At 40.8% G+C, this 12,777-nt stretch overlaps 2 protein-coding genes and 1 long non-coding RNA gene across 3 annotated transcripts; 2 read left to right on the forward strand and 1 right to left on the reverse strand.

Annotated features, from left to right (window-relative positions):
* Window positions 1-457: 457 nt before the first annotated feature.
* LOC142366093 (uncharacterized) lies at window positions 458-4,644 on the reverse strand. The gene is made up of 3 exons (XR_012766715.1): window positions 4,389-4,644; window positions 2,272-2,424; window positions 458-2,066 (listed from the first exon to the last, which is right to left on the reverse strand). It is a non-coding gene; the product is annotated as an uncharacterized LOC142366093 (long non-coding RNA).
* grxcr1b (glutaredoxin and cysteine rich domain containing 1 b) lies at window positions 1,623-3,569 on the forward strand. Its single transcript, XM_075447890.1, has 2 exons — window positions 1,623-2,154; window positions 2,308-3,569. The coding sequence occupies exons 1-2, from the start codon at window positions 1,735-1,737 to the stop codon at window positions 2,350-2,352; spliced, it is 465 nt and encodes a 154-aa protein (XP_075304005.1). The 5' UTR covers window positions 1,623-1,734; the 3' UTR covers window positions 2,353-3,569.
* A 919-nt stretch (window positions 4,645-5,563) lies between the features above and the next one.
* Window positions 5,564-12,161, forward strand: tmem151bb (transmembrane protein 151Bb). Its single transcript, XM_075448666.1, has 2 exons — window positions 5,564-6,073; window positions 8,426-12,161. Exons 1-2 carry the CDS (start codon window positions 5,909-5,911, stop codon window positions 9,833-9,835), a joined length of 1,575 nt encoding a protein of 524 aa, XP_075304781.1. The 5' UTR covers window positions 5,564-5,908; the 3' UTR covers window positions 9,836-12,161.
* Window positions 12,162-12,777: the final 616 nt, after the last annotated feature.

Genomic DNA, 12,777 nt, shown 5'->3' on the forward strand with positions numbered 1-12,777 from the left:
GTTCTGATGGAGGTTTCTTCCTGTTAAAAGGGAGTTTTTTCTTTCAAGATCAGATTGAAGAGAAGTTTCAATGCAATCTGTTGGTTTCCAACTTTCTTTGAATTGGCTCTGTATGTATGAACTAGACTAATTTGGAATCTAATTAATTGAATTTGATTGGATTATGGTTATATTACAATGAATTGGACTTTAATTGCCTTGAGATGATATTTGTCGTGATTTGGCACTATATACATAAAAATTTAATTGAATTGAATTCATATTTGAGCCCTGTACATGTTTACAAGTGTGTTTACAGTTAATTTCCATCTTAAATGGGAGGAAAATCTGCAAAATATGAGACAATTTAGATAAATATTCTAAACGTACAACATTTTTACATAGACCAGAACCTTTCAGAGCAGTGGAGCAGATACGGGACCAGGCCAAGATCTGGAGAGCCGCACAGGGACCAACAAGGGTGGTATAGCCAGGACATCAGTATAATTCACTGTAATTAGATTTAATTATCTATCTATTTATTTCTTTTTAGAGCTGGTTTGATGGGATTGATGCAGGCTCATTGATCCCAACCAAAACAGCCTTCAGACGCTTCTGTACCAATAATTCAAAACTGGTCCATTTGCATTCATTTCTGATCATATCAAACATGTTGTGCTTACATCTGAGGGCTATAATGTCAAAATTCATGTTGAGCTTGAGGTTAAGGACCCAAATGCAGGATTACCAGATGAGGAGGCGAAGACAGGCGGTAAGGTGAACAAGGGTTTTAATAAAACTAAACAGAAGGCGCTGATGAGGCTGAGAAACACAGAAGAAAGAGGATGAAAAACCAACAGAAAGTGACAACAGAACCACATGAAAACCCAGAGAATATAAACTGAGGGAGGACTACAAAATGAACGACGGGGAGGTGGTAAAACTAACAGCAAAAGATCAGGATCTACCAAAATAAAACAGGAAATAATGAGATGTTAACCAAAAATATAAAGGAAAACCAGAGCATAGAAAAACTAAGACACCAGAACACAAAAACCCACCGATCATCACATATAACAACTTCAGTTTTTACATTCTATTGAAACGAATGAGCAAAATACAAAAAAAGTGACACATTTTAGACATCAACGTGAATGAAAACATGCTTTAAATGCATGCACACAGATCCAAATTGTTTAAAAGAAATCACTTTTCCCTTTTATACCTTGATGTGTTTATGAGTTTCTCTGAGGAGCAGCATGACTTATCCAGATGAAAGCTGGATTTAAAGTAAGATTAGTTTGATTTACTCTTGATTTCATGCTCAGCTCTCATGAGCCATCAACGATCATCGAGTAAGTAAGAAGGTATTTGTAAACACCTTCTGCTAAAACACGTTAGACTCCAGACATTTGAAGTGTTACAGAATCCGCACATTAATGTTATGAAGGAGGTTATTATGGGTTGTATTGTTTTTATGGGATCAGACACCAGGTGTGAGCAGTTTGAAAACTAACCTCGATCAATTATTGAACCTGGTAATATCGCTTTACTGTTTGCCTGGTTTAGCTGTTACCATGGTAACGGCCCATCTATTATTAAGTATTTGGGAGTGTGGTAGTCGCACTCTGGGTATTTTCGGCTCATGTCAGTGAGGATGTTATTGTTGACTGTTGTGCACCATTATGGCTTAAGCTGAGAGATCCCGTCTGTCTTTTTCTGAGCGGGATGTCAGACACGTGAGACGTATTTTCCATGGAGGGGCCAAAACTGAAACAGGAGAAAGAAGGAGCTGGGAAAACCGTCAGGTTCAGAGTAGCATCTGCCAACAGCGGCCGGGTCCTGACCGAGGTGTTCAAGGATGAGAGGACCTGGTGCGTCTCAGCGGCGGACTCCGTGGACTCTGACGGGACCGGCAGCCATGAGGCGGAGCCGGGCGGCCCGCTGACCCCCAGCGAGGCCAACCGCCATCTGAACGGCCTGGCGGCGGACGCCTCCGTGGACGAGAACGGCTGCGAACCCGACGACCTGCTCCTTTACGCCAGTGCCAAGAGAGAGATGCTGTTCAGCAACAAGAGGATCAACATCTGCAGCAAGAACGGGACCATACGAGGGGTGAGGAACAAAGTGAGCGCGGGCCAAGTGCTGTTCAACAACCTCTCCAACACGTACTCGGTAAGTAGCTCCAAAATAATAAAATAATTATAAAAATTAAACTCCAAGAATCATGCAAACATTTGTGCCTCGTCTTAATACCCGTGAAATCTACACACCTCTGTAAAACGAACCGACCTTGAGGTGACATGAGCTTTATTCTCCTCCTTTAAGGGTTCCCTCCGTCACCAGAGAAGGAGGCCGTGGGAAAAAGAGTGATGGGTGTTGAATTTCAACAGGGAGAACCAGCTGAGGACTGCCTTACAGGATCCATCTTTAATTTACGAATATCTGGGCACAGAGATACTCATCAGTGACTTTTATTGCTACAACTAACACCAAAAAGTCTAATTCTGCTAATGTAAAGCACTTATAGTGATAAATAATTCATTTTATATGTCAACAACACAGGTTAATATCTCAGTTTTCAGAAAATAATGATCTAATAACTCAAAATGTTTATTTACTAACTCATTATTTGACTTTTATTGCTACAACTAATACCAAAAAGTCCAATTCTGCTAATTTAAAGCACTTATAGTGATAAATAATTCATTTTATATGTCGACAACAACACAGGTTAATATCTCAGTTTTCAGAAAATAATGATCTAATAACTCAAAATGTTTATATACTAACTCATTATTTGAAAAGTTTGAGATAATGGTGTGATATTTCAAGATAATATCTCAAAGTCTGACATTAAATCTCATACTTATGAGATATAATCACCAAATGTTTGACATAGGAAACTTTTCTAGATGTTAACTCATCATTTTTAAGATATAAGACATAATTTTGAGGATTCTTCATCAACAAATGCTTCCTTATAATATCAATTTCCCAGTCTGTGTGGGTGCTGATTCATATGTATCCCTATTCTAATAATTTAAAAGATTATAGATCAAATAATGGACCATAATGCATTTGTAAGCACATTACATTATATTCTGGCTACAATTTCAGGTGATTAAAACATTCAAACCTGCTGAAATCAAGTTAGAAAAGTTTCCATTTAAGCCACCGTGTTTCAATAAGGACAGAAAAGTGCAACTTAAACAACTAAACCAAATATTTAAAGAGGTTCACTTCATGCTCAGAGACACAGGAGGAGTTTGGGGAAACACTTTTGTATTTTTATAAGATGTTAGAGGTTTAAATGTCGCTCAGAATTTCATATGATTTTGATATCTGGTGGAGTTTCTCTCATTAAATAGGTGAGTTTTGGGAATATTTTGTAAACATTTTGTATGTTCTTACAGGACTGGTTGTACTTCTTATTACATATATCACATGATTCACAAATATTGCATAAACTTTAACTTTTGCCTTATTTCAGCCATTGCATTAGATTTTATGCTCCATATACAGCTTTGTTCGCAACTTTTATTCAATCTTACAAAGGTTTTTGGAAACATTTCTCATATTGTATGAAGATTTGTCATGACTGATCAATTGTTTTCTCTTTTTTTTGGAATAAATATAATTGAGTCTGTCAGAAAATGTTAATTAAACGTCTTCTCCAAACAGTCCAAAGGTAGTAAGTTTGCTTTCATAAATGGCAGAAAATCAGACTTCTGTCGTTTTAAAGCTGATAAACAATCAATTATCTGAGTAGCTGTCAGTTAATTTTCTGTTGATCTGCTATTAACTTCATTTCTAGTTTTAAATCATGACAAATCACAGTAACGTGTTACAGGTCATTACTCATCAAAACCTCCCAAACATTGTCACAGATCTCTTTGATTTCATCCGTTTGAAATCCAAATCCTCAAAGTTTTTCAAGCTTTACTCCCTGATTTAAATCTAATAATCTCACCTTTCTAACCTTAACCAACTTATTTGCTTATTTTTCACTGCATTTGACATCAACAAAAACCTCCATCTTCAACAATGTTGTCTACAGATAATTAAAAAAAACACATATACATGTAATTTGTCTCAAATTGTACCTCTTCATTGTTTCTGATCAAGTCAACCGAGGAAGCCTTCCTGTGTTTGTTACCATTCAATCAGGGACAAGGACTCAGATTTAGGAAATGCTGTCAGGAGGAAGCCAGACTTGATGCACTTATTAATAAAATGAAGAAGCAGGGGGCATTAGTTCCTATGGAACTGGAAACCTGCACATCTGGAAAGGCTCCATCAATGCTGAAAGGCCTTGCATATTTCAGTAAGACAATGTTAAACCACACCCTGCATCTATCATCCACCAGCATGGATTCGTAGTAGAAGAGTCAAGGTGCTGGACTGACCTTTCACCACCTGAAGACCCAGGAACAGCTAGAATCCTCTATCAGCCAAGAATGGGACAACATTCCTCTCCCAAAGGTCCAGCAGCTGGTCTCCTCAGTTCCCAGATGTTTCCAGACTGTTGTTAAATGAAGGGGGCAGGCAGAGACGGCCCAAGGCATATGCCAACTACGCGGTCGCTTAGGGCCCCCACACCACCAGGGGGCCCCAGAGAGCACCGAGACGTTGTGATAAAAAAGTAAATATATACATGAAATTAAAATAACATTGAATAATTTAAACGAAATTGTATTACACCAGAAATTTTTATTTTTATTTTGACAAAATACTAATACTAGGTTTATTAATGCCTCCTGTTGGCTGCTGCCACCGTTGGGCAAAATTATTTAAGTATTGTATTTATTATTTAAGTATTTAATTTTGATTACAACTTTATTTTTCTGTAAGACAATGTGAATGTCATTTGATTCTATTTTGTATTTTAAACATTTTTAAATGAAAGAAATTAAACTATTTTACGTGTTTACTATAAATGCAGTCTCCAGCCTGCTGAGGTTACTTTCAAATAGTTAAATTAATGAGCCATACTTATACATCACTCTTTATGTAGAAGTTAATCAAACCATATTTATGAGTTTGCTATCCCTTTAAGGTTAAAAACAACAATGACACCTGTATAATGTAAGATGATTGCAAATAATGCTAATGATTGTGGGTCCGTTACACACATAACGGTGTAGCCTATGGAATAATGAGGCACCTGGAGCTGAGGTGATGGTAGGGGGGCCCCAAATGAAATTCTGCTTAAGGCCCCATAAAGGCTGGGCCGGCCCTCGGGGGAGGCTACACAGTGGGAAACATGGACTTGTCCCAACTTTTATGAGACATGTTGCTGCCATTAAATTAAAAACGAGCTGCTATTTTAAAATTAAATAGTAAAATGTTTCACGTTTACATTTTTCATACGTTTTCTATGTTATATTGTGAATAAAATATTGATTAATGAGATTATAATGAGAAATAATTACTCATTATTTGCATTTATCAAAAAAGTTGGTGATGAGGGTGAGAAGTCATGAGGACAAATCGTGTAAATCAGTGGGCAGCCTCAAACAACCAGGTCAGTTAATTAATTCTTTATTTTTCTTTCGACATTGATCATACCAACCCAAAATGAACGAGTCGGTTTTGGGTCGGACTTTCCCTTTAAGCGGCAGATTTATGCAACAACGCCTCACCTGCCTCAGTCAGCACCGTGGACAGCTCCCCGCGGACCGCCACCTCCTGCACACACGCGGACGGATCCTCCCCGAGGGGCAGGGCACGATCCTCCGGCAACATCTTCCATCATGTTACTGCGGCACCGACGGATAAAGCAGCGGGCGGGATGCGGGCTTCCCCCGTAGACACGCCGCCTCCCAACCAGCGGAATGATCCCGTTATTCTGGCTTTGGTCGACTCGGCTCAAAACGTCCCGAAATTCGACCCAAAATGATTGCAGACGCAGCGCTGATCGTCTCGGATGAGAGACGCTGCAGAGGCAGAGAAAGGCAGTGAAATCGCTCCCTTCTCCCACTCCACGCCCTGTCATCATTTATCAATAGCAACCATGTCTCCTCCTGCATCCGCGGCCACGGCGAGTGAAAGCAGCACGACCACCGTCCTCGAGGAGGACACCAGAGAGGAGGTTTGTTACCGTCTTTGAAGCCCTTTGTTGAGATTGTTAGGTTTGTCGCAGAGCTTGAGGGCTGTGCTGGATGAAACACCCCACAGGTGACTTATCTTACAGGATTTCTTTTAAAAAAAATCGTAAATCTCACTGTCTTATGGTTTGGGAAATAGAAATTTCTCTACTATCACGGCCTGTTTTGGTCATCTTAGGCAAGGATTCCAGGTGGCTTTTATGTGTGGTTGTCCAGGCAGCATCTTCACCTGTCTGACACCTTTCTGAAGGCCTGAAAAAATCTCACCTGACGAGCAGCATGTTCTGCAGAGCCTTGTTTTCTGTAACACCTCACTCTTAGTAACTGGGTTCATTCGTTTAAGTCTAATCATGCACAATAACAATCTCATCTCTTCAGGAAACACTACCCTGATCCGCCCTCTTAGGACATCACCTGTTTCGTCCCAGCTCCTTACACACTTATTTGTTTCCTAAATTGTCTTCCCATTTATCTCGGTACCTAACTTACTGCACTTACTAGCACTAGCAGAGGTGGAAAGAGTACTGAAAAATTGTAATTAAGTAAAAGTATCTTTACTTTGCCTAAATTCTACTCAGAGTAAAAGTAAAATTACCCATCTCAAAATTGACTTGAGTAAAAGTACAAAATTACTTCATTTAAAATGTAATTTGAGTAAAAGTTACTTAATCACTTACTAAAAAGGATGAGTCATGAATCAAATTCAGTGCAAGTTGTTTTAATCGATTTCGAGGTGTATTAATGAAGTAAGTTTGAAGTCGATGTTCTGAAAGCCGAAAGCTCCGTTTTGGCTGGCAGGCACATCTTGCACTGCATAATCACATTATTGCCTTTCGTGCGTTTGAAAACGAATAATTTTTCTAAATTTGGCCACGGGTTTTTCTTTCGTCTCCTCCAGAATGTGTATCCTCTTCATCTTCGGACCTTTCCTCCTCCAAAGTCTCCACGTCTAGGTTAGCAACAGCCATCTTCCAAAGCGCAGGTAGCCTACTAGATCCACCACACCAGATTATTTAACAATGGAAAGGGCACGCGCAAGGCAAGGCCACGCAATTGACTTTCAGTTCCGGGACGGAAGTTTAAATTTCCGCCCGCATTCAATTTTTCACCATCAATATTTGTTTTACTCAGTAACGTGAGGGGTTTCAAATGTAGCGAAGTAAAAGTACTTGGGTCAAAATGTACTCGAGTAAAAGTAAAAATTACACATTTCAAAAACTACTCAGAAAATTACAAATTACTCATAAAAAGTACTCAATTACAGTAACGTGAGTAGATGTAATTCGTTACTTTCCACCCCTGAGCACTAGTTATGCTCTTAGCTGTTTGGTTTTGGAAGGAAATGCACTTATGATTTCTTGTGACCTGAAGTTCTTTTGCCTACCGATGTGGAACACACTTATTGGAAGTCACTTTGGATAAAAGCGTCTGCAAAATGACGGTATTGTAATGTAATGTAATGTAATCTATTGTAATGTAATGTAATGTAATGTAATGTATTGTAATGTAATGTAATGTAATGTCAGTGTTGTATAAAGTACTGAAATCTCACACTCAAATAAAAGTATAGGTACCCCTCCAAAATATGACTTTGGTAAAAGTCACTGACTGAAATGTTACTTGAGTTAAAGTCTTAAAGTATCCGAAACGTCTTGTACTTAAGTATGAGAATTACTGTAAAAATAGATGTACTTAAGTAATGTAATGAAAAGTAGAAGTAAAAAGTAAACAAGGCAAATGCAGTTTGAATGACATTTTTTTAAATGTTTGTAAACTTTGAAGGTGAAATACACTTAAAAATCTACACACAACCAAGTGCAGGCAAAGTTTAGACCAGGTTTGGACAGAAAATACAAACTTTGTGAACCTTTAAGTTTTTCTTCTTCAAGTAAGGTCAGTGCTGAAAATGAGGCGTACATTACACCATTAAGAAAAAAATGAACCAAAAGAGGCTGCTGCTGTTATTGCCATCATTATAAACTAAGTTTAAAGAAAAAAATAGGAGAAAACTGAAGCTTATCTGAAGCGTTTTTTCTCTCTCTTTTTTTTGTAACGAGTAACTAAACCGAACAATGAAAATGTATCGGAGTAAAAGTATGCAATTAAGTTTGGAAATATAGTGAAGTAAAAGTGAAAGTTGTCCAAAAATGTGAAACTCGAGGAAAGTACAAAGTATTCCAAAATATACTTAAGTACAGTAGTGAAGTATTTTTACTTTGATACAACACTGTGTAATGTAATGTAACAACAAGCAGTTTAGGTGGTGTCAGGTTATTTATCTTATAATAACTCTTTATCTTTTCCCCGTTTGTTTTGTTTGTGCTTTGAATCAACAGCAAAGACCTCTGAAGCAGTCTCTGAGCAAGTCGTTGTGCCGGGAGAGTTTCTGGAAATGCCTTCTTTTGTCCGTGCTCATGTACGGCTGCATGGGAGCCATGGTTTGGTGTCACGTCACCAAGGTGACCCGCCTCACCTTTGACAGTGCCTTCAAAGGGAAGTCCATGATGTACCACGACAGCCCCTGCTCTGACGGCTACATCTACATCCCGTTGGCCCTGCTGGGCATGCTCTACCTGGTGTACCTCGTGGAGTGCTGGCACTGTCACGTGAAGAACGAGCTGCAGCACAAAGTGGACGTGGAAGGCATCAGCGAGCGCACCCAGAGGATGCAGCAGGCCAAACCCTGCATCTGGTGGAAGGCCATCAGCTACCACTACGTCCGCCGAACCCGACAGGTCACACGCTACCGCAACGGAGACGCCTACACCAGCACCCAGGTTTATCACGAGCGCGTAAATACGCACGTGGCGGAGGCCGAGTTCGACTACAGCCACTGTGGCGTTAAAGATGTTTCCAAACAGCTGCTGGGCCTGGAGAAGTCTCCTCTCACCAAGATGCGGTTCACAAAGTGCTTTAGTTTTGCCAACGTCGAGTCGGAGAACTCCTACCTGACGCAGAGAGCGAGGTTTTTCACAGACAACGAGGGCCTGGATGACTACATGGAGGCCAGGGAGGGCATGCACCTGAAAAACATCGACCTGAAGGAGTATGTTCTGGTGCTCTCTGACCCGGAGCACCACCCCTGGTATCTGTCCCACTACGTCTTCTGGTTTGCATCTTTCCTCACTTTCTCCTGGCCTCTCAGAGTCTTCACCGAGTACCGCACCGCGTACGTTCACTATCGAGTCGAGAAGCTTTTCGGGCACGATTACCTCCCCGTGACCCCGTGTGACGATCGGCCGTATTGGCGGCGAATCCCTCGAGTTAACACCATCGACAGCACAGAGCTGGAATGGCACATTCGCTCCAACCAGCAGCTGGTTCCCAGTTACTCTGAAGCCGGCCTGATGGACCTGGCCCAGTGTCCGTCCAGCTTCAGTGGGGTGCGTCAGAACTGCGAGCGCTGCCACAGAGCCATCAGCTGCTCCTCGGTGTTCTCCAGGAGCGCCCTCAGCATCTGCACCGGCGCCAGCTCCCGCATCCCCTTCAGCGGCAGCCGCTTCTCGTTGACGCGGCGCTACGGCTCCCAGCGCAGCTGCTTCTGGAGGAGCGGCAGCCTGGACGACCAGGAGAGTCCCAGCGAAAACACCCGCTGCCTGTCAGAGCGCCACACCACGGACGAGGAGGGGCCTCCAGACTACGAGGACGCGCTCTGCTACCCGGTGCTCATCGTCCACTGCAGTGAGAACTGCCACAGCCACAGATCTTTCCACAGAAACGGCTCCTGCGTGGAGACTTCTCTGTGATCACAAAGTCACTGATGCAACACGGTGTAGCACCTCTGTAGCATGTGAACCGGTGTGCAGACTCACTGATTCATGCTGTAATGTCACAGAGTATCAGAAACAACTGCCTGAATCCTGAATGTGTGAATCACCAAAGCAATAACGGTGGTTAGTGTGTGCAGGGCCGGCCCAAGCCTTTATGGGGCCTTAAGCAGAATTTAATTTGGGACCCCCCTACCATCACCTCAGCTCCGGATGCCTCATTATTCCATAGGCTACACTGTTATGTGTGTAACGGACCCACAATCATTAGCATTATTTGTAATCCTCTTACATTATACAGGTGTCATTCTTGTTTTTAACCTTAAAGGGATAGCAAACTCATAAATATGGTTTAATTAACTTCTACATAAAGAGTGATGTATAAGTATGGTTCATTAATTTAACTATTTGAAAGTAACCTCAGCAGGCTGGAGACTGCATTTATAGTAAACACGTTAAATAGTTTAATTTCTTTCAGATGTGCAATGATGTGCAAAATGTTCAAAATACAAACACAAAATAGAATCAAATGACATTCACATTATCTTACAGAAAAATAAAGTTGTAATCAAAATTAAATTCAAAATTGCTCTCGGGGCCCCCTGGTGGCGTGGGGGCCCTAAGCAACCGCATAGTTGGCATATGCCTTGGGCCGGCTCTGAGTGTGTGTGACAGAGAGATCTGGGAACCTACAAAGATACACACACACGGACAAACTATATCTGTTTGGCTTCCAGTAAACAACCAAGGAGACAAAGACTGTTACATTACACCATCGCCATAGCTTTGGAGATCTCAGTATGTACAGCGCACATCAAATCTCAAGCTGCAGTTACCTCACAAGACCTCAGCAGAGATCAAATATCTCATGTTCGTTCACCGTATTTCAGCGACACAAACGCTTCAGACGTGACCAGAAAGGTAAAGCTGGGGCTGATTCGATCATCGACCAGCGGATGGAGGAGTTCACGCAGCACACTCGTCATCACAGCAATAACACTGACAGCAAAGTTAACATCTGAAGTGAGGAATATCAGTCAAAATGTTGTTCTTATGCAGTTCACAGTGGTCAACACAGAGAGCTCCGAATCAAACGAGACAAACGAAAACATTCTGTGATGTCTGAACATCTTCGTTACTCATGTGAAGTGCTGTAATTTATGTTTTTGTTAATCAATAGCTTCATCTGTTTTCTTCCTACGTTTCCCAGAATGCCTTTTAACAAACCACAAACTACAGGTTTGAGCTTCCTTTCAGCTTCCGTGTTGTTTGGAGGACAATGAAAAGACCGGTTTTGTGGTCATTTGACGTTGTTGTGCATCTCGGCTCCTTCAACAATGAACTCTCCTGCTGGTGTGACTGTTGACTGTTGGTGCTATGTGGCAGCAAACATTCAAACCTCTACAATACGGCACAGTTTTGCTATCTACAAGGGTCTAAGACACACACACGCAAAGAAAAGAGCCTCATCAAAGGTTTTTTAACTTTGTTAAGAATGGATTTTTGCTTCAACATTTGGTTAATTTGCTTTGAAGCTGAAAAATCGTCACCTTAACGGACTCAAATCACCCAAAATGAAGCGAGCGACATGAATAATTTTGTCTTAAATCTTACTTTTCTGCTGCCAACTGCCACGACAAAACCTGCCGGCAACTGTGCTACAAACACATCGACATGCCAGTACACCATCATATGTACAGAAAACAAAAAGGACGTCGTCTGGAAAACAACAAAAAATGGGAAAAAAAGTGGGAAAAGAGAAGACCGGGAAAGCCATGCATGAAATTTGCATGATTTCTCTCAGCAAAAGACACTGTGTTAACATAATAAAACATACATGAATGTAAACCACCAGCATCAATATATAATGTATGTTATTAAGTGTCTGTAGTAAAGGGACGGTGCTCCATTTTTAACCTGTAAAATGGTGACTTCACAGATCCACCACACCACTGAAGGAGACTCGTTTTGGGGGGAGTTTACAGGCCGTATATGCAAATATGTTAATGCACTTGCATTTACACACATAATACAGACGTTTTTATGGCATCTTTTATTGTTTTTGATAATGTGGTGACATCAGTATTATGCACACGAGAAATTCTGAATTGTAGTTGAGATGAATGTTGCTGTGAATCGTCTACGACCACATAAATGCTCAGACATGAAACAAAAAAAGGCTTCTTGTACAAAGTTTCAAACGTTATTGTCATTGCAATCAAATGGGCTGTATTAATAACTTGATTACCTTTCAAAATATGGATTTGAATTAATATTATGCTGGAAAGAATAAAGTTGAAATAAATGTCCGGAGCTCCCCTCGTGAGTGGTTCAAACTTTCACTGAACACAATTTTACACGCATCAGTAGGAAGAAGAGAGGCGTAACTAATGAAATTCAGACTTTTTAATTCAATTTAGACACCTCAAGGCAAGAATATTCTTGCCTTATGCAGCTAACTGACGTGTTTGCGTACTATAGGAGGAAGTCGTATAGAGGAAGACTGTCCGAAACATCTGGATTTGTAGGATTTAAACAATGAACGGGAAACAAAGCGACAGCTGTGCTATTGTAGATGGCATCACGTATAAATCCACTTGACTATCCCCGACTATGGATGCTTGATTACTCATATAACATGCAGGTATATCTGGTGACAGCCTGGTGGTGCCAGTCTGAGCTTTTGAGTTAAAAGGTTGAGATAAGAAAACTACTGAAGTCATCTCCTTTTACAACTGCAAACCCCAGACTCAGACCATCATGCTATCAGCCCAAATGCTCACGTTATAAGACTAATTAAACATAAATACACTTGTAAAAAAGCCAAGCAAACAGACAAGTAAGCCATTAATATGGGTAAATTGATTTAAAAGACAAGCCAAAGAGGTCAAAGTTTCAGGGAAATTCATATTTCATCCTCT

Source organism: Odontesthes bonariensis, chromosome 17, assembly GCF_027942865.1.
Source record: "Odontesthes bonariensis isolate fOdoBon6 chromosome 17, fOdoBon6.hap1, whole genome shotgun sequence".
Lineage (NCBI taxonomy): Eukaryota > Metazoa > Chordata > Actinopteri > Atheriniformes > Atherinopsidae > Odontesthes > Odontesthes bonariensis.

Excerpts from the sequence above, each read along its gene's own strand:
- grxcr1b (XM_075447890.1), top strand. The coding sequence starts at position 1,735 with ATGGAGGGGCCAAAACTGAAACAGGAGAAAGAAGGAGCTGGGAAAACC. Across the intron at positions 2,155-2,307 it reads ACCTCTCCAACACGTACTCG|GGTTCCCTCCGTCACCAGAG; the intron begins GTAAGTAGCTCC and ends TCCTCCTTTAAG.
- tmem151bb (XM_075448666.1), top strand. The coding sequence starts at position 5,909 with ATGAGAGACGCTGCAGAGGCAGAGAAAGGCAGTGAAATCGCTCCCTTC. Across the intron at positions 6,074-8,425 it reads AGGAGGACACCAGAGAGGAG|CAAAGACCTCTGAAGCAGTC; the intron begins GTTTGTTACCGT and ends TTGAATCAACAG.